Raw genomic sequence first — 22,386 nt, 5'->3', positions numbered from 1 at the left:
CTTTAACTTTCTCTCCCCCCCTCCCCGGAAAAAAAAGCATTTCCTTCTTTATTTTATTATTAACGGTATTTGATTTTTTATTACACTTATTGTAAATGTCATAATTTTTTTTCTTATTGTATTTCTGCCTTTATCTATTTGCAACATCCACTCCGCTTTTTTTGCCACCGGCAGGATTGCTGCGGAAGCGATGGCATTATGATATTTGGAAATCGAAGTGGTAGAAATGCTTTATGATTTCGCCGCTTTCTCGCTTCTAACCTTAGCCAATTTCTCTTCCTCCACCAACACGGAATTTGACTGATGGTGATTCCTCCACAATCAGTCAAATCCAAGTTTCGTTCCATAGTTTTGGTGGCCCCTCATTCCAAGACACCTAAAAGGATACCCAAGCCCAGGATTTCAGCTGTGGATGATGAAAAGAAAATGGTTGATTGGCCGAGACACTCCAGCTTCGGAGCGGCAAAACATAGTGAATGATTCAAGCTGATGACATTAAATTTTCCTGCTCGAGTGACAAAATGCCCAGCAAAGTTAAAAAGACTCGTAGTGTCTCCACCAAAGTTGAGAAGATTTGTAGTGTTTCCAGCAAAGTTGAGGTAGGTAGATACTTTATTTGTGTCCCACTAGAGCTGCACAATGGGCTATTTTCGACAGTCTGGGAAACATCCCTGGGGATGATCCAAAGACATGCCATCGCAATTTCGATCCTCTTTAAAGGGGATGACTCCCCTACTTTGGTAGCCTGACGACCTGCACGTGAAGTAGAGCACTTTACGGTTGAACAGTTTAACGAGAACCAATTCCGCACCCCTCGATCCCTACGCAGGCTGATCAAAGTGGTCACTCACCTAGCAAATTTGAACCAGTGCCTTCCTCCAGCAAAAGTGAACAAGTACCCTCCTTCTGTAAATTACCCACGAGTAACAGTGATTCTCCAGGTGGTGACAATCCCGCAGTGGACTGATTGTGAAGACACTGTTCCCAATAGAACACCGAAGTTAAGCATCACTGGCTGCGGTCCGGTCAGTAAGCGGGTGAATGACCACTTTGATCAGCATGCGTAAGAACCCAGGGTACGTGGTATTGGTCCTCGTTAAATTTTTCTACCGTAAAGTGCTCGACTTCCCGTGCAGGTCGCCGGACTATCAAAGCAAGGTAGCCATCCCCTCTGCAGAGAATCAAAATTGCTGTGGCATGTATTCGGATAATCCTCAGGGATGTTTCCAAGACCATGGCCAATAGCCCATTACGCAACTCTAGTGAGATGTAAATAGAGTACCTAACAATTGGTGACAAAAGTGAAAACATTAAAAAGGATTATTACGAAAGATCATACATTTCAATCCCTCCCCCTCCAAAAAAAACAACTTTACATCGCTTCAAAACCAAATATTTGCCGTGCTATGCACGCAGTCGAATGGTCGCAGTATGACTAATGGATACGTGTACCGTTACATGGGCGGACATGTTCGAAAGTTTTGTTGGAAAAAATGCTTCAAATGCGAGTGGCCCATATGATTATGACAGATACCATCACCAAGTTGGTTGCCATGATGGACACTCTGCCAGAGTTTCATCCAATTAGACAAAGAAAACTGCAATTTAAAAAGAACTCATTAAAACCCTTCGGCCAGTGTGTGTGCTCTAGAAGAGAAGACTGCCATTGGTGGGTAGCTGTGATGCATGGCATTTCATAATTTACCTGCCAGTAGAACCTATTCTACCGTAACCTTATTACAGGTCTGTAAATTGTTTAAATTTCACGTAAATAAATAATTGTTTCGGAATTATATTGTGTTTATTTCACACATGCATGAACCATCAAGATTTTTTTTTTTTTTTGTGGTGGTTTTAGTTTGAGAGGATTTGCGAATTTTCATAGTTGAAGGTTTTTTGTTTTTCAGAAAATTGCTTTTCGCACTAATGATTATTTTCAGTTATTAGTTTATTATTCATCTGAAAATTGCTTTCCGTTTCGATGCACGAGCCTGAGATGGTAGATATGAATTATCGAATGCCCCTCACTGAACATTTGGACCATGTTCAATATTTTTTCTATGGGAAAACGTCCTGAAAAGTTGGAGGATTAAGAACTGACTGGTTCCCGGGCATGGAGGACCTGTAAATCGTTTGGCATGGATTGGATTAAACGCATCGTTAGGATTTTAGTAGAAGGATGAGGTTACAGACCGAGCACCAAACTGATCTTGAAAATGGCCGTAGAAATCATCAATTTCATATATTCCCTAGACATTAGTGATTGGTTTATCAAAGAGATAGAGTTTCGTTCAATTTGTTTGATGGAAATGTTGAAGCCTTTCAGGACCAGTTGCTGCCACGAGTTTCCCAAGAGTTGCCTGGATCTTTGGTTGGCAGAGCATTAATGCAGCCCGCTTGAAGGTAGCTGTACGCCTAGTGAAATTTTGAACTGAATCTTTGGTCTTCAAAAAAGTGGGACAAGCCCCCTATTTGGGACCTGTCCCATTTTTTTGGAAACATTCTAGGCTCCACCCACGATAATTTTTTATTTCAACGCTTGTGAGCATCACATTGACACATTGAAAATTTCAACTGCTTAAAATTTTTTTTCATTGTCTTACAGTTGCAACCATGTCGGTCGGCATTTTTTAGGATACTCTAAAATTTAGAGTCTAAATACTGAATTTGGAAAAATTCAAAAACAAAACTTTTAAAAATAAAAATTCCATTACTTTTAAAAAAGGACAAGCATGTCGGGGATTTGGAAATTTATTAAACATTTCAGACACACATTCATAACCACAGGCGTGTTAAACTAGTGGAATTTTTTTTTTTCAATCAAAAGAAGAGTCATTTCATGTATTTGATTTTTTTTCTGGTGGGGTCACGATGCTTAAGAATTTCTTCGAGTGACTGTAAAACTCAATCTTAATTTAATTTTGTACAGTTTGTTTATGGTGAGAACTCCCCCCTCCACAAAGTCTGAGGCCGCCTATTGCTATTGAAACAAGAATAGCTAATTTCAGGGAAGGTAGCTTTTCTCCACTCTATGTTTAACACAATATTCCGAAGAAAAATATTCCCTTTCTCTGGCCGGCCCGAGCCAAAACTTGCCCTAAATAATGACCTCATGCCCTACTTGAGCTTGTTATACCTCATTACCATATATGTCCAGACGAATGGCTTGGGGAGTTCTTACTTTAGACAAACTATAATGAAAATTTATGAATAGTTGACTGAATGTAAACAATAACAAGCTTCCTAAAACCGGGGAATATTTAGAAAATTTCCGGTATATTCCTTCGCTTATGTTATGCTTTCGAGATGATGTGTGAACGGTCTTAATATTCTACGAAGCTTTATTATTGTAATTTTTTGATTAAATTTACGCGTTAATTTACTATTCATTAGAGTTTCCTGTAAATTACAAATTCTAGCTGGTTGCGAGCCTAAAACAAATTTCAGAAAATTTATATCAAAACATAATGTGTAAGGTTTGCCATGTTTTGAGTGTTATCTCTCATTTGGCTATATTTGTGTAAAATGCCACAGTTTGCTATTTTTTGGATTGCATCACAGCATGCTTGCAAAGTCATCCAAATTCATCTGTCGTTTATTTCGTTGAAATTCAAATAGAAAGAATGCTTTATAGTGTAAGCACTATAATTTGTATAATAATATTGGATGGCACGTGTTGGAATAAAAATCAATAGTTTGGGTACAAAAATCAATCAAATAATATAACCCGGATGACTTATGACGAATTTTATCTCTTAGCGCCATCTGTGCTTAGCTTTACACTATCAACCATCCATTACGAAATGAATACCATTGGACATGTGTTAAAATGTTCTTAAGTCAATCATTGGCTGCTCTAAATCATTTTCAGTGTCAATCCAATAAAAGAGTCGAACTTAAATGTAAAGTAATGTTAGTCCGAATTTGATTGTCACATGCATGAGAAGAACCAATGATATTTTTTACCTTGCTTACCGTGCTAGTTTAGATATAAGCGTATTTCATGAAGCTTATCTCGTGTCGTTTTCTTGAAGGATATTGCTAATTAAAATTTAACGGTTACAGCATTTTATATGTTTATGTACGGGGTTTAATAAGTAATTAAGGGAAAAATTAATTTCGTTTATTAGAAATTATATTGTTATTTATTATATGATGTATTTATAATCTTTGTGTATACTGCATATGAAAGGTTCTCTTATAATCATTGCGACCGCAGCGTACGTAGTCAATTAGTAGTTTATTAACTTGATTTATTTTTTAGTGTTTAAATATGTATTGAAAGTTCTTATAAAATCATTTGTTTATTTATTTATGGCTCTTTGCCAAAGTGAAACGTTTTCTAACTATATTTTTGTATTGAATTTGTATGTAAAAGGGTATTGAATTTTTACCCTTGAGCGAGTGATGCCTAGTTTGCTGATATGCATGATTTATAAGATAGTGAATTAGGCACTTGGTAGGCATTTGTTTCATTTTATGTGATATATTGAATGCTAAGTGAATACAGTAAAATTTTATTTTAAAGAATAAATCAAAAATGATGCATGCTGTAGTATATAAGAAGTCTATTGATTTTGTGATCTGATTTCGTATGAATGTCGAAGGCGGTAGATGTATTTATGAAATGATCTTCATCGTTCCGCAAGTTGATATAATTCTTTTTTGGAATTACAGTTTACTAGGTTAAAAATAATCTCGATGACTTTACTAAGAAATACAATCCTATAGATGCCATCTCAACAAAATTGTTTATAGAACTACTATTAACTAAGTATTGGTTTTCGTCAATTTAATTTAGAATCTTAATTTCTGTATCGGTACTTGCGCTAAAATCATTGCCAAAATTTGGTGACTTCCAGGTGTACTGAGCAATTCTACGGAAAGTAAAACTTAATGAAGGAATTTCCCCCCCAATTAAATTGATGTTTTCTGTATTATCTTTTAGTTAAAAGTTCCAAAAAGCTAAACTGAAAAGTTTTCCATATTTCTCTCGAATTTTTTTGGCAAATAATTTAGAAAATTAGCACTTTTTTAGGAATTTCAATGCCAATTTCTAAATACCAATTCATATAGTAATTTTGTTTGCTTTGTTAAAGTATTTTTTTTATAAAATTCATATTTTCATCTAATATTAAAAAAGTGCTGTTTATTGTGACTTGTAGCAGAATGATTGCAAAGTCTTGGCAACTTCTGTGTGGCTTGCAAAAAAAAAATAATAATATGTAAAAAAATATTACAGAAAGGGACCAACTCGAATCCAACCATAGGCAAATACCTACACCTTTTTTTAAAAAAAAAAAATTGCAAGTGTATTATATGTTTGGTACCTTGGTGATAGCAGTTAGTGTGACAGATCACAATACTGAAATATTCTTAATTGATAGAAAAATATGTGATTAAGGGAGCCAAATTAATTGTTCTTTGAACAGGGTTTCCACTGAGAAAACATGGAAAACCTGGATTTGTCCGGGAATTTTATTTTAACTCCAAAAATCAAGGAATAGTCGGGAGAAATTGCAATTTTTTAATACAAAAACCTGGAATTTTCCCGTATCATACTTTGAAAATAACCAGTCTTAAAATTTTGAGTAACAGTAATCAGCTATTGAGATTAGAGTTAAATAATTCGGACATCTATAGCAATTATTTGTAAACATTTCACATTTTAGTCAAACTGAAATGTTCCTTTTTTCATTTAATGATATTTTATACTCAAAAATCTAATATTTCACATTACAATTAAAAGAATCAAAGTTTTCTGATAAAAGTTTGGTTTCATTTTTCCTTGAAATTTCCTTGAAAATAGCTGAAAAAAAAGTCAGGGAATTTGTTTTCTGAAATTGAATGGAAACCCTGTTCAAAATGTTAAAAGAGTAACAAAAAGCTAAAAAAAAAAAAAAAATATCCTAAATTAGAAATATTTTTTAAAAATCAAAAATATCCATGTGGCTGAGCTGCTTATTTGTATTTATACTTAGGCAAATAATTTAAAGCTGATCCATACAATTAATTTGCAGTTATTCGAAATTTAATTTTGTAAAAATAGTAACCATAATTTATTTTGTTCATTGGATTATTTTTGTCACTTTAATCAACTGCAATAGCTACAAGAAGATTGAAGTTTTAATAAAATAGCTAAAGTTCTGCATAGCTATATTTCATTAATTTCTCTAAAATTATAGATTAAGACAACACATGCTTGTTGCAGATAATTTTCTAGAAATTCTATGTATTAATTAAAAATTTAGAAGCATAAAATTTCATGAATTTGGTAAGAGCTTTGCGCAAAAATTTTTTTAATATATTAAATAACTTTTGATTTAGTGATTGTATCTTCACACGCTAGAAAATGGCTTTTAAAGGGATGATCCCAAATATAATTATTTAGTGAACACTATATTTTTAATTATAAAATGATACACTAAAACCTACTTACTTTGAATTAATGTACCTTCTTTCCCTTGATATTTTTGGATTCACAATCCTTAAGATTTGTGACTAGCTGCACTTTGAAAAATATGGCCTTGATAGTTAGGTCCTGAGAGCAATAAAAAATTAGGAACCTTTAATGTTAACTTTATTTTTTGCTTAATTCTCTATATCCTGAGACTTTTCAAAGCAAATAAATTTTGCATGCAATTGTTAAATTCATTCATTCAAAGTAAATAATCATTTTTGACAATTATTTTCAATCAGCAAAGTTTCTTAGGGACTTTAATCTCATTAACACATATTTGGGACTACCAAATGACAAAAGTCAGAATAAATAGTCAGAAAGACTTTTATGTGAAGAGTCATGAAGACTTATAAGGCAAAGTCACATGACTTCCTTGAGACAATTTTAAACGGTCATATTTGTGACTCTGAATGCTGTTAGACCATTTTTGACTGTATTATGATGTCACTGCAGCAATCTGTACTATACTTTTGTTACTTTTTTGGTGCTTTGTTACTTTTTTATATAGCTAGTTTATTTATTTATTTTTTTTACCTAAGGTAGCCAATATAACTTATTTAGTTTAACAATCTTTATCATTGATTAATTCTTGACTCATTTTCTTATAGAGTTTAAAATGGAATCTCCTGACATATCTTTGTCGCAAAGTGAGGAGGATACAACTGATAGTTGCCACATGTGTAAAGGTAAATTTGAACAACCTAGAGTTTTATCATGTCTTCATGTTTTTTGTGAAGAATGTTTAAAGGAAAAGATTGCTGAAAACGGATATGTACAAAATTTGATTGAATGTCCAGATTGTGGACAAGAAACTAAGGTAATTAAAGGAAATAACCTTTTTTTTTACTCTTAGTATGATCTTTGTTCAAATATTAAGTAATTTTAAATTGTTTTATTAGCTCTCTTCAAAGGGAGTCTCTGCTCTGCCATTAGACTACATTGAATGTAATCGTCTGGATTTGAGAGCTTTGGAGAAAACACAAATTATATGCACAAGCTGCAAAGCTAAAGAAACTGCTGTTGCTCGTTGTACTGAGTGTGCAACATTTTTGTGCCCTAATTGTGTCACTGCTCATCAGTTTATGAGATGCTTTGAGAGTCATACTGTAAGTAAAATTCATTTTACATTTTCTAGTTAAAAATTAAAATTACATCACTCAATTTGTAAGTTTTGTTTTACTGCATAATTAAATAGTGTATTTTAGCGCAATTACTATACCAAAATCCTATTTTCTTTAAATAATAAGCAGGGGTCTGTCCAGACCGAATTAACTACCGTTTAGCGGTACCTTCTCAAATTCAACTTTAGGAAAAACGGTAGTTTCACAAATTTAATTTTAGGAGAAACGGTAGTTTCACAAGATACTTTTTCTTAAAATTTTATTTTTGTATTCCTTAAGAAATGATAAATCCACATTCTTGCCATATTTTTGTGTTGGATTTTTAAATATAATTTTTAATTTTTCACAAATTATGTCCAAATTTTCACAAAATAGGTACCTCTCAGAAAAACCTAGACAGACCCCTGATAAGACATATTATATCCTCTTGAGTATTATGTGTCTTTTTCAAGTTTAGGCCTTACTCTACAGTTTTTCCTTTAACAGCTTGAAAAAAATCAGTATCCTATGCAAAAAACCAATATGGTTAATTCATAGTGAAAATTAAAAATCAATATACAGTGGAACCTGTAAAAGTGACCACCTGGGTTAAGTGAACGCCTGAGTAAGGTGACCATTTTCTACTAGTTTTATTTCAAGAGTTCTTTTTAAAGAGTCTTCGTAAAGTGACCACCTCTATATAGTGACCATTTGACTTGGTCCCGAGGGTGGTCAATTTAGACAGGTTCCACTGTATTTGAAAAAGATTTATTAATAATCAAATATAATATTTACTATTAATTTTGAATTTATAAAATTGTGTAAAAAAATTCTGGGTTTATGTAAAATAAAAAGTGGTCTCTAAAATAAAAAGTTTCGTCATTTTTCTCAAATTGAGTTAGGTTTGACACCATTGCTCTGAATTCTTAGTACTCATGCAGACTGCTTTGCGTCTCCTTAACCATTAAATTTATACAGTGGATAAAAAAAAAGATAGAAAAGAAAGGCATTTTTAGGTAAACATTTTAAGTGCAAGTGAGCACCAGTTGTGATCCAAATAATGTATAGTTACTGATTAGTAATTATGCATAGACTCTTATTTATATACAACTAAGAAATCTCATTTAATAAATAACAAAATCGATTTCATTTGCTTGCTTTCTTCTGTTTTCTCTGGGTTTTTTTTTTCTAGGAAAGTTTATATTTTTTTTCCCTACTTAGGTACTCTCTTTTGATGAGCTGAAGAAAAATGATGGCTTTACTACCATTCACAAGCCAGTTTCGTGTCCTTCACATCCTGAAGAAATCATGAAATACTATTGCCACACTTGTCATGTAAGAAATACACAATTTTTTAATTTTCTTCAATTAATAGTAAAATAGTAGATGGTTCATTATTTTGAAATTTTTTTTATGGATGTTAAAATTTAGATTTCTATTACGAATAATACTTCGTTATAGAGCAAGAGCTCATTCTCATAGAAACGATAACATATTTTTACCATATTTGTGTTGATTTTTTATTATAATTTTTAATTTTCACAAATTATGTCTTAAATCTTCACAAAATAGGTACCTCTCAGAAGAACCTAGACAGACCCCTGGTCCTATATTATTTTGATTCTATCTTATTTTTCCTGTATCTCATATATTATTCCTATACTTCCTCCTATATTATTGTCCTATAAAATTTTGACCTGGGCATTTTTGGGGCTTCCTTGAAATGCTCCACTGCAAAAAGAATTCCAAGAAAAATGTAAGAAACTCTGATCCCAGAAGAAGTAAGAAATAAATTAACAGATTAAAAAAAAATATGGCATCATCACTGATTTATTGGGGAAATTTTTTTTTTGTTGATAAGGAACAAATTGATAATCAACCTTTCAAAGAGGAGAAGAAAGGTTGTATTTTCTTTTATTACATGACCTTAACTTTCGTTTCGAATGGATTACCTTTTAAATTTCACCTTGAAAATAGACAGTTTTACTTGCTGATTTCTATGGCAGAGTGGGAAGCATGAACTGTATTTGATAGTTTTACCTGCTGATTTCTGTAGTAAAGTGGGAAGCTTGAACAATATTTTTTTTGCACAGATTAAATATTTAACTGTTCTTGTGTTCCTATTTTCACATGCAGTCGAACAAGTAATAAATAGTTTGCTCTCTATTTATTGGTGCACATTTTTGTTTTTAAAACCTTTGCTGATGAGAACATTTTTTTCTCTACAAAATTCCTCTTACAAACAAAATTTAATCACGCTTGGTTAAATCAAAAGGATGATTCTAAAAATAAATTGCCAAGTTTTTGAGTCCAAGAGTCTGAATAGGCTATTTTTTAATTAAATCTTAGTTAAAATAATTGAGTATATATGCCCATGTGTTACTTATTTTGATGAAACTATATTCTATTGACAAAATATGTTTAGTTGATAAAAAGAATGTTCAAAATAAGTTATGAATAAAATATATGTCACTCAAAATAAATTATTCAAGTGAGAAATTTTTTTTTGTGCAAAAATATTGTCTTGTTTATTATTATGATTAAAATTTTAAATATTGAATTGGCTACTTATTCCAATAAAGGCCTGCTTTATTAAAAGATATAACTGCGGAAAAAAACTTTACTTTCTTTCAAATTTGAGTATTTAAAATATAAATTAAAAATATTATTCATTGTGTATAAATTAAATAGAGGTAATTAGCATAATTAAATAAAATTGTATAATCTGAGAACTGTCATCTGTCTGAAAATTTGGCTTTCTTTGAGTGTTTTTATACAGTGAAGATGAACCTGCGGGAAAAATCTTAAGTCTTGTAAGCAAATTAGTTTTTTTTTCTCCTCAGAATCTATTCTCCTAAACATAATAGGTGTTTCCCCTTTGGTCTTTATTTGTTAACACTGGTAATTTGATTTGCAACCAGTAAGTACTTAAAAGGATGTCCTATACTTTTTCTAAGTAAAAACCTGTTTTTTCCCCCCCTTTCCTGTTAAGACTGCAATAGAGACATTAGTTATATTATTTCAACTGTATAGTGTATTGGACGTAAATATTCTAGTTTATGTATACAAATATATATGCATGTATATTAATACGCTTAAACTGTAATTTTCAACTGTGATTCTGCAGAATTTTTTGTAATAATTTATTCTGCTTTAATCTCATTGTAGCTATTTGTAACATCTTAATCTCAAAATATTAAAGAAAAAAGAAATGATTTTAAAAATAAAAGGAAAAAATCCAAAAGCAAGTTTTCTCCGGATGAAAAAAAAAAGCTTTTCTGACAATTGTTTTTTGTTTGCATTTTATAGTTGTTTCCCAATTGCTGCTCTTATATAAGCAAATATATGAAATCTCTGCAAAAAGCTAAAATTAGTGTTTTTGACTTATGAATAAAAAAAAAAAAAACAATATGTGATTTTCTATTATTAGGTGCCTATTTGCAATGAATGCATGATTATTGAGCATAAACAGCCAGAACATTGTTATGAAAAAGCTACTGAAGCTGAGAAAAAACAAAGAGATGAAATAAAATGTCTTATTACTGAAAGCAAAACTAAAGTGGAATTTTGTGACAAAGCTACTTCTGTCTTGGATACACACTTGTCAGAGCTTCAGATGCAACGAGATAGTGCAAAATCTCATATTGAGGTATTTAAAATCTGAATGTAATTTTTTCTTATTTAAATGCATTTTCATATTTTAATTATTTCATGAGTTTTTAAAATTGTTAAATCAAAAACATGTTTGAAAAGGTAATGATTTTGAAGAATGTTGACAGTCATGGAGTTTATTTTCTTCAGCACTTAAATACTTAGGCACTCCAGTGATCGTTTTCCTTATTTTAAAAGTAATTAATTTATTGAGTTTTTAATGTTATTTGTGTTGAACACAGTATAGCTGCTTTTATTTTTTGTGACTTCATTAATTGTGCAAATTAGTATAAATGCATTTATTTGTATTTTAAAAAATGTCATGTTTATGTTGGAATTGTGATTCAAAATTTGTAGCTGGACAAATCTCGACTATAGTTCAGTAGACTGCAGGTCAAGGAGCCAAATATAACCTTTAAATGATTAAAGTGTGGCCCTCATATTTTCAAACAAATTTCGATAGAGGTTGACAAGATTAAATCAAATGACAGTTTAGGTTCAATAGAGAAGCAAAACACAATAGAGGTTGAGAAAAAGAATAATTGATGTATTAAAGCTACAAACTTCTCCCAATTATTGTAAGAGTACTGCTAAATCGAGATTGCAAAAGTTGTAAATCTTTTAACTTATCAATTATATTTAAAAAAAAAATTTAGTTTGTTTAGTTCAATAGTTTAAAAACAGTTAACATATTTGCTTCATTAAAAATATTAGAAATATATAAACAGTATAAAAAAATTTTTCTTCTCAAAATAAAATTTTTTTAAAACTTCCCCTCGTTTAAAATTTTATAAATACTTTTATCAATTATTTTTCAATGCTTATTATTATTATTTAAGAAGCTTTGTTACGTCAACCCCTTGATGATAATGTATTTCTAATCTTACATGAAATCAAATGGGTGGTTTTAAAACTGTTTTTACTTATCATTTATTGTGAAATATCTTTTCTTGAAACGATAATTTTGATTTATAATGTTCTCTCGATTCATTTTTATGATTCGTCCAACTGTGAGTTTTTAAAATTTCTGCTATAAATTTGCAAATTTTAAGATAAATTTCTGAAAAAAGAATATATTTTCTTAACAATATTATCTGTTTTCTTAGGAAACATTCCAAAGTTACAAAGCTGTGCTTGAGAAGAGGCAGGAACTCGTCCTCAAAGAGTTAGAATCTGTACACTCTTCTCTTGAACTTCAGATCATGGATACTTACAATAATGTGGAGAAAACCATAGAGAAAATCGATGATGCCTGCAAATTCGCTGATCGACTATTGAGCTGTGGAAATACTATGGAGATCCTCAGTTTAATTCATGTAAGTTTTAATACTTTATATTTCATTGTTTATTTATCAATTTGCTATTTTATTATAATTGTTTTTGATAGGGTTTTTTCAACTTAGTTTTAAGTCTTTTAAGAATTTCATGAAAGATTTGATATTTTTTGGTGTGTAAATTAGATTCAACATTAATAAGCTTTATATTCAAATTTTGTACCTTACAGTTAAGCAGATTCTTTAAAGATTTTCCTCATGCAAAATTATTTTTGTAATTAAGTTTTTTATCTTGTAAAAATTTAATGATTTTTTATAGTGGCGATTTTTATTAAACCAATTTGTCATACTGGAAAATGTATTGTAAGCATGTTAGTACTGGAATTTAGCATGTTAGTTATATTTTTATAAAAAAAAGTTTATTAAATTTGCTTTAAGAATGCTTGTTTAACATAGTTTTTTAACTTATTAACAATTGAGTATAAGCTTCGACTGGACTAACTTTTCCTTTAAGCTGTAAAGGGTCACACACTAGGTTTTGAGAAATTGTGCTCCACATTTTTCTTAACATATGCATTAAAACACTGTTATTGTGGATATTAACTGGAACTTAGTGGATTTTACAAAGTTAAAAAAAAAAAAAAAATTGAAGGGAAAAGTTGTTTTGCTACTTATTGTATTTTTTAAGAAATTTCTTGAACATTTGTAATGCTTATGTGTTTTTGAAAAAACCTTTCTCTTTAGTAATGTTAAAAGCTTAATACGAAAAAAAGAGAAAAAAAAGTAGTTTTAATCATTCTAATATTAACTTCCATTCTAATGAAGAAAAAAATATTTTCAATTCATTTTATTAGTAGTTATAATTTTTATTATTTTTATTTTATAATATCTGGTTCTTTGAGTACTGTTTCCATCAGCAAATTCTTTTAAGTCTTTGTTGTAGATAAGTTTGTTTGTATTTTAATGAGTTGAATGTTTGTAATCTCATTGCAACTGAGTGGTTCAAATGACTAATAAATTAAGTTCTTTCACAGGGTTGCCACTCCACTGGGAAAACTCGGAAAATGCAGGGAATTTAAAAATCACCTAAAATAACAGGGAAAATGCAGGGAATTTTGATTTTTTTTCTTTACAAACTGGAAAAATCTGAGGAATTTTGTTTTTTTTTATTTTGGTCTTTTAAAAAATGGTGACCACTCAAAGCGTAATCCATGGGATATTTAACCATGATATTTCAGCTATACTAAACTATTTCGTTTACCATAGCATTATTTAAGTATGTTCAGCTGTTTTTCCAGCAATTGAAACTAATAAATATAGTTAGCCCAACATAGCTTACACAAGAGCAGAGTAATTGTTGTTTCCTCTTAATATATTGCGTATAACATGAACAGGGATTTTTTTTTCTCCAGATTTGAGTGGCAACCCTGTTTTAACACCCTATCTAAAAACCCTAAGTTAAAACTTGTTAACTTGACCATCAATACATCCTACATGCGGTTGCGTAAAATAATTTATACAAGGTTAAAAAATAAGCTACCATTTTGAAAAGAAAGAAAATTAGTAGAATATAATATAAGTTATATGAAAGAGTTTTTGGAATAGTTCTATTTGATTAATTCTCTTATTATACAATGTTCTGATTTTAGGTTGTAAGCGCTCGATTACTCTCTTTGATTAACAACACTCCAAAACTAGATGTTTCAGTTGGTATGACCTTTGAAACTGATGAGAAAAAATTTGAAGAAGCTGTTAAGGAGACATTTGGATTTGTGAAAAAGCCTGAGCCGCCTGCTAAGAAGGAAGATTCTCCAGTTTCTCAAATGTCTCAAAAAACATCTCCGGTGCATTCCACTTCTTCGTTTGAAAGTGAAGTTTTCAATATCTCTACTGGTGACATAACACCTCAGAATATGCTGCCTGAATTAGACGTTGACTTAGCACATAATTTTGTAGCACAGTATAATTTAGCTCAACTTGCAGATATGGCAGAAAGAACCATATCTCAGACTTCTTCAAATGCTGCTAGTCCACCTCTTAATTTGGCTCATCTCTTGGGTCCAAATGAACCAGATGTTACTGCCCAATTCAATGCTTTGAACAATTTAACTGCACTTGCTAAGATGGGATCTATAAGTATCAGTAATGGTAAGAGTTTTTTTTTTTATAGAAAAAAATTCACTGTTAATAAGGAATCACTTGTCTATTACTGTTTAAAATTTTGAGTTGACATTATAAAAAAGATTTCAAGCTCATTTAATGTCAATCATAAATGAAAAATATTACAGACCATTTATGGTTATTAATGTAAAAAAAATTTTGCATTTTGGTTACAATAAAAATACCAGAAATATCTATATGTAAATATTTAGTGTATTATGCGACAGTTATCATGAAATTTGCTTTTTGTAAAATCTACTGTTTTTTTTTCTATCCATGTTGGCAGCTATGTAGTACTTATGTAATCTCAAAATCTTATGTTTATAAAAATTTTGTTTTTACTCTCAATTCTTTATAAAGAAAGTAATATTTAATATTTTTTTTTTATTAATTAAAATACACACAAAATTTCTTGTGTAATTTACAGGGTTGGCAGGTTTTTGACATGTGACAGTTTTTGACAGTTTAAACCATGGTTTAAACCGTCACGTCAAAAACCTCACTGTCGAAAATGTCAAAAACCTATATTCATATGTGAAATTTAATTAATACATAAAATTTATATATTTTTTAAAGGATAGTGTTTCTAAATATGTTCTAGAAAAAATAATTTTAAAATTTAGAAGAAACACTTATATTTTGAATAGTAACCAAAATCTTGTACTTTTGAAAACTCACATCTTTTGTAATATTATGTATTCATTTTCATGTGTTATTGAAAATCTGCAGTGATATTATTAAGAAATTTATTTATAACCAAATTTAGTGTATAGTATAGATTATACTAAAAATTAGAAATTTTTAAAGATAAACATTAGCAGTTTTGTACATTAGACATCTTCTTTTAAAGAAAATTTTTTTTTAATATTCTTTTAAATCTTCTTAATTATCTTTTTAACATAAGACAATACAAATTTAAGTGCTTTCTGTTAAATACACAGAGTAGTTAGTGTCGATTTACAGTATATTCTGCCTATTAATTTACTATGCTGAAAATTTAGTTTATCCAAATACTTGTGAATTTCATTTTGTTGAATATGATATAGTTTTGTTGAATATCTAAATATTCAGCTGTTGAATAATTACTTCTTGCTTTCAAGATATGCATTATTTGTATTCTTAATACAAGTGGAGAAAAAAAAATTAAGAGATAAAAATTGTTTTAAAATGATAAGTGTAATAATTATAAATAAATAATAAATATAATAAACAATATGAATTATATTTATCATTATTCATAAATATAACTACTTTTAAATTCAAATTAACATATTGGATAATAAAGATATTCGGTATAACATTAAAAATTTTTTTTATACACTTGTATCTTGTATCAAGTATGTATTTATACAACATAACTTGTAAGCTCCTTATAAATATTAGTTATATGTTCCTTATATGTCAAAAATGCATAGTAATAAACTTTTAATTTTCTTAAGTATCAAAAAGAAGAAAAAAAAATTTTAAATATAAATATTTAAACAATTTTTTTGCAAAATTTTTCTGCACATGCATTTGAATATAAATTTCTGAGATTTTAAATCTGTTATTTTACCTTAATTTTAATTAAAAAATATTTTAAAACCTGCTGATTACCTATAGTATAATTAAATTTCAATATAATGCATGGCAACTGTTGGTAGTTTTGAAGTTTATATATTTTCTTGGCAAACTTCAGTTTTTGACATTTTTGACGGGTTTTTGACAGTATAAACCAGTATTATACCCTTGTCATGTCAAAAACCACTTTTTGACGTCAAAAACCCAACCCTGGTAATTTATTAGTGTAGGCTTAACTAATTTTTGTAGAACTTAATTTTAAATTTTGTTCCAGTCTAACAAAAGTTAAAAAAAAAAAAAACATCATTTAGAAACATTGAATATTATCAGAACTGATAAACATAATTTAATGTGAATAAAACTCATTTAGTATAATTTTTGTGAATAGAATTACTTCATAGCATATTTGTAGACAATGTGAATTTAAAGTACTTTATCACATAATTTATTATTAATTTTGTTTGTTGTTCTTTATCTCGGACTTGTGCAACTTGAATCCCCCCCCCAAAAAAATACTAAAAAAATGCATACAAATTTAATTATATAATATTAAGAGTCTGTAAGAGATTATCTTCATTATTCTAAAATAACTAGAGTTAGAATAATACAAATAATAAAATTTCTCTGAATTATTTTGATTCTATCCAACCTATCTGTGTTTAGCGGACCAGGGTACCCCATGTTTTGGGTTTCATAAAACATTACAATAATTTCTCTTGTCATATAGATTTAAATAGCTACTTGTAATTAAAGATTAAACCCTGTAAATAATTTATAATTTATTGCTCCTTTCTCGAAGAAACAAATTTTAAAAGGTAAAGTAGGAGAGTTCAAAAAATTACTACTTAACAGTGCTAAAGTGCAATTTGTTAGATAAAAATAGCCTACTGGAATTTAGACATATGATTCTTTCATAGAATTTGTAGTACTTATAGTACAACATGTTAATAGGGAAAAAATATTTAATAGCATTAAAATATTTGCACATTTGAACCTGGTTCAAGGTGCCCATAGGTCCTAACTACTCTATCTCTCCATATATATATTAAAGAAAAAGTAATTGTTATTTTTAAATAAGTTGATTTATATTTATTATCTGATGTTTTCTAATGTTAGTTATATGTTGCCTTAAAAAATAGTTTAAATGACAAACTTATTTAACAATTTTTTATTTAAATGAATGGTGGTTTTAATCACTGTAATAGTTTAATTTCCCCCCCACTATTTATGTATCATTTCTAAATAATTGCTCTTTATATGTACCTAGACTTAGCAAATAATGCTATATTATGATTTTTTTTAGAATTTGCTTGGAGAAACAGTTGTTTAATCCACATTCATGTTCTTTTTTCCTCAACAGGAACATCCACTCTTAATAGCCAGGTTGTAAGCCTTCACTCTGCTCCTTTGCCTCACTCTCCTCCAGGGAGTTCTGTTATTAGAGGGATGAATACACCATCTCCTATTGATGGCTTAGAGAGCCTTCTTAGTAATAATAGCATTGTTAGTGCCAATTCAAGAGTCAATAGTCCTTTAGATGCACCTGTTTTGAATGGTGAATCGTTGCTTGCCATTGCCAACAGTACTCCAATTTTGTCACATTCTGGTGAGATTTTTTTAAAAATATTAAAATATTTTATCTATCTATTTTTACTTTTATTTTATGAGATGATTTTTCTATGCTTTAGTGATTGCATGTATGTCAAATATAACCCATGATTTACAAACACCGAAATTCCAGCGAACATTTTAAGTGTTTTTTTAAAAGAAACAATTTGTTCTAATATACTTCCATTTTATTAAACCTTTAAATTTTAATTAATTTTTTAATGAAATAATATGTAGGTAATTATAAAAATAATTTTTTTGACAGATTTAAGAAATAATACTTTTTTTCATAAATGAGAAAAAAGCCTTAATTATTTTTTGAAATTTTTTTTAAAGATAATTCAGTTTCTCTTGGATTATAACAGAACTTTGAATGGCAGGTCGTAAAGGCATTGATTTTTTTGGAATGATATGCAAATGAAATATGTGAAACTTGCCAATTTGATACAAAAAGTCAATTAGTCAGAAATCATTTGTTTATTTTTAATTAAGTTTAGTTCCTAATTTAGTATTTAATCTGAATTCATGACATGAGAACAAAAGTTACGTTTGCAATTAATGAGGTTAATTCATTTAGTGTCATTTGTTTATTTAATAATTAATAATCATTAAAATTATACCTGAATATTCATTATTCAAGGGAATTCAGAAAGTAACTTTATGATTCTTAACTTTTTTTCTTTCAATTTACAGCAATATCGCCTATTGGAGCTCAACCCTTTAATCCAGCTCCAAGAAGCTCATCAGTTAAGTTGCGAACTATGCAAATAAGGTATTCATTTTTATTTTAAATTGAATATCACTATTTAAATTTAGTTACAAAATATTATTATTATTTTTTTTGATCTTACTCATATAATCTTTTGGGCATTACAGGTGCAAATTTGGTCAGCTTGGCCCTGGAAAAAGTCAATTTAGTTCACCTCACGGATTTTGTCTTGGTATGGACGAAGAAATTATTGTGGCTGATACCAATAATCACCGTATTCAAGTGTTTGAAAAAACTGGAGACTTCAAGTATCAGTTTGGGGTTGCCGGTAAAGAGGAAGGTCAATTATGGTATCCCAGAAAAGTAAATAAAAAGCAATCTTACTTATTAAATCTTTAAGTTAAATCTTGAATTGATATAATTTATAGTTAAGGTTGATATAATTATGATTTAGTTGATTAGTAGTTATAACTGATTTTATCATTTGTTGTAACTTGTAACATGTTTTTTTTTGTTTATTTATGTATTTTTATAATAAACTACGGGAAAATTTGATATTTATTGCTAATAAAGATTGACAAGGAAATTTTTATTTGGTAAAACTCACATTTAATCAAAAAATAGGAAAACAAAAAAAGATAAAGGGTCCCCTAAAAATCATATTTTGTTGTGGACCTATTTTCTGGTAAAGCCGACTCTTTTTACTGTATTATGCAATAATACTGCAAAAAGTCTTCAGAATTTAGTCTTTGACTGCATTCTTAACTTGGTGACTAACTAGGTGGAGGCAAGGAGAGCCTGTCCCCACCAAAAGCATTTGATATACCTGTCTAAAAATATTTGATTTCATCAATTTTAGTTTTCAAACTCTATTAGTATATTCATACAAATTGGGTTGACTAGGGCTATAACCTATCCTTCTAAAATTTCAACGCTATGTCAATGAATGTAGCTATAAAAATTACTCGACGACAACAAATATAAAAAGGTTGTTGTTTTTGACAATCCAGACGACATTTTAGAATTTTATTTAAACCTTTTAATTTTGTTTGAATTTTTCATTTCTCAGGTTGCTGTTATACGAAGTTCAGGTAAGTTTGTAATTTGTGACAGAGGAAGTGAGAGAAGCCGAATGCAAATTTTTACAAAAACTGGCCACTTTTTGAAGAAGATAGCTATACGTTACATTGATATAGTAGCTGGATTGGCCATAACATCTGAAGGAAGAATAGTGGCTGTTGATAGTGTGGCTCCTACTGTTTTCATAATATCGGAGACTGGAGATCTTTTGCACTGGTTTGATTGCAGCGAATATATGAGAGAACCATCTGATATTGCAGTATCTGATAAGGAGTTTTACATTTGTGATTTTAAAGGTCATTGTGTGATTGTATTTTCAGAAGAAGGGAAGTTCTTGCGAAAAATTGGTTCTGAGAATGTAACCAATTTCCCTAATGGCATTGATATTAGCGATTCTGGCGATGTCTTGGTTGGCGATAGCCATGGGAATCGCTTCCACATTGTCGTATTTTCGAGGCAAGGAGATACTCTGTTGTCAGAATTTGAGTGTCCATATGTTAAAGTTAGCCGATGCTGTGGTCTTAAAATCACATCAGAAGGTTATGTGGTTACTTTGGCCAAAAATAACCATCATGTTTTAGTTTTAAATACTTTATACATTATGTAATATTGTGGCCTCTTTCATAGACTACCTTCACCTTTTTGCTTAGGTAGCATACTTGCAAAGAGCATTTAGACTCTTGTTTATTTTTGAAGCCAATATGTAGTTATTGGCTTAGAGTTTTTAAAGGTCATATCTGTAAAAGTGCCAACTACAAGATAAAATTTAGGTCAAAAGTTTGCTACGCTATAGTTGATCTCATACAATGTGTAGTATAGCATTTTGTGGCTAATTCTGTTTAGGAGTTATCCATAGCAGCTACATGTAATAAATAAAAGGTCTAAGTTGCCTTTTATACCAGTCAATTAAAATCCTTATCTAAGATAAAGTACATACAAAATGTAGTTCATTTATGTAGTTTTGCTGTATATTTCGTCGTAGCTGTGTAAGTAAGTTGAGAGAATTATATTTACACATATGTGAAGTAGCCTGTGATATATATCTATATATATACATACTATACATATATAACACTAAAATTTACAACTGATTGCTCACAATACTCATTAAATTCAATTTAACCATTTTTTGAGATTGTTGTTTAAAGATTTAAAGTTATTTTGTAAAATGACAATCTTAGCATTTTGTCCTCTATGTTTATATATCTACTTAGTGTTCATGACTATAAATATTATGTACTTAAATCGAAAAACTTTTGATCCTTTTTTGTTTAAAGATTTCAGTTATATCTTTTGTTGGTTTATCTATATAAGAATATTAATCTTTATAAAATGTAAAAAAAAAAAAAGTTTTGAGTTTGTGTATTTGTTTATTGAGTAATATGCTATTAATGATAAAGTTAAAATTATTAGTTAAATGTTAAATCGTATCTTGTAATGTTTTTTCCCCTTCTCTTTGTTTGTATTATTATCCTAGTCTTTGTGTGGAATGTTTGATTCTGTGGCTAGTGGTCTATTTTGTTTACTGATACAATGCCACTTCACTGGGTTGTAAAATAGCTGCATTTTTTAGGTTTCAATCCCTATCAGGTAACAACGTAACTGATGTTAATAGGAATGATCTGGTATTTTGGTATACTTTGTTTGACCCTCAATGACCTAGCTTTAGATATAATACTCCTTTATTAGACATATTTGCATGTTTGAGGGGATTTAAGTGCTTTATTTGAACAAACTGTTATGCACAATTTGTTTAATGATCATGCTAAGGTGCGTTATCTTAGGCTTTGACCTTCTTACCATTAATTAGTTTGGACCTGCCTGGCAGGAAAGAAAATGCTCGAGTTACCTTTTATTATTGTGTGAATATATTGTATTTTTTATGTTATTTTGAAAATCATTTTTCACACCAAACTTGGTTTATACTTGTTACTTTTTTTTTCTTAATTTTTTTTCTTTGAGTGACCAGGTTTGTGTCTCATCAAATTTTTAAGCTGTTTTTATGCTGTGTATGTCTTTTTATCTTTTATTAAGTATGAATAAAATAACTTTCATGCTATATTTATACATAAAACTGTTTAAATTTCTAGATTTAAGTCTTGTTTTGTTGACTTAATTAAAAAAAAAAATATTATCCTTGGCTAGAGTTATGCTTTATAATTTTTGCCCATAAGACATTCCAATATAATGTTTTGTTTCATAGCTTATAGTACTTGCTAGTCTAGTCACATAGCTGTAAAGAAATAATTTAGAGCATATGTATAATTTAGCTTGCTTCTTTTTTTTCTTCCATTTTTCAAGTTCTCGGAATTGTTCATTTGAAGCTATGTGATGTTTTTACTTTATATCTGACTGTTCATGAAATTAACCTATGTGTGAATAGATAATTGAAACCTTTCTATAGTCTTTATACCTCAAACTATTAAGAAATCAATTTCAATTTTTATATTCATATATATATATGTTTACTAATGTTTAATACATAATTATTTTATGTTATAATTTAAGTGTTCAACATCGTTTTAAAGTATAGTTTTTTTTTATTGAATGTGATATTATATCCTAGGATATCTTTTTTTTCTCCCCAACTTACTTCAAGCTTTCTGACTTTATTTAGATTGTGAATATTCGGAGCTTAAATTAATACAAAATTCTGCAACAACTTAATTTATATTTAATTTAGTATTTTTTCAGTTTCAAATCTTTGTTTTATTATTTATAAGTGTAATATTTTTTCCAAAAGAGAAAAAAAAAAGAAACTCTCATGAGTGTATGAGTAACTCT

General features: G+C 29.4%; 1 protein-coding gene across 3 annotated transcripts; it reads left to right on the top strand.

Annotated features, from left to right (window-relative positions):
* Window positions 1-3,798: 3,798 nt before the first annotated feature.
* Window positions 3,799-21,698, top strand: mei-P26 (E3 ubiquitin-protein ligase meiotic P26). Of its 3 annotated transcripts, none has more exons than XM_071185172.2 (11): window positions 3,799-3,902; window positions 7,069-7,277; window positions 7,360-7,566; window positions 8,782-8,895; window positions 10,991-11,209; window positions 12,318-12,527; window positions 14,135-14,633; window positions 17,566-17,811; window positions 18,507-18,585; window positions 18,690-18,885; window positions 19,592-21,698. In XM_071185172.2, exons 2-11 carry the CDS (start codon window positions 7,077-7,079, stop codon window positions 20,207-20,209), a joined length of 2,589 nt encoding a protein of 862 aa, XP_071041273.1. In that variant the 5' UTR covers window positions 3,799-3,902; window positions 7,069-7,076; the 3' UTR covers window positions 20,210-21,698. The 3 variants fall into 3 exon arrangements, with proteins under 3 accessions (XP_071041273.1, XP_015910069.1, XP_015910070.1); XM_016054583.4 differs by having other exon boundaries at window positions 3,810-4,220; XM_016054584.5 differs by lacking the exon at window positions 3,799-3,902 and adding an exon at window positions 4,207-4,459.
* Window positions 21,699-22,386: the final 688 nt, after the last annotated feature.

The sequence above is a fragment of the Parasteatoda tepidariorum genome, chromosome 5 (assembly GCF_982258835.1).
Source record: "Parasteatoda tepidariorum strain Cologne lab strain chromosome 5, Ptep-v5.0, whole genome shotgun sequence".
Classification (NCBI taxonomy): Eukaryota; Metazoa; Arthropoda; class Arachnida; order Araneae; family Theridiidae; genus Parasteatoda; species Parasteatoda tepidariorum.
The sequence above is the reverse complement of the archived record's forward strand: the minus strand, read 5'-3'. Positions and strand labels throughout refer to the sequence as shown.

Coding starts and splice junctions, on each gene's coding strand:
- mei-P26 (XM_071185172.2), top strand. CDS start 7,077: ATGGAATCTCCTGACATATCTTTGTCGCAAAGTGAGGAGGATACAACT. Junction 17,812..18,506: donor TCCAATTTTGTCACATTCTG/GTGAGATTTTTT, acceptor TTCAATTTACAG/CAATATCGCCTATTGGAGCT. Junction 18,886..19,591: donor AATTATGGTATCCCAGAAAA/GTAAATAAAAAG, acceptor TTCATTTCTCAG/GTTGCTGTTATACGAAGTTC.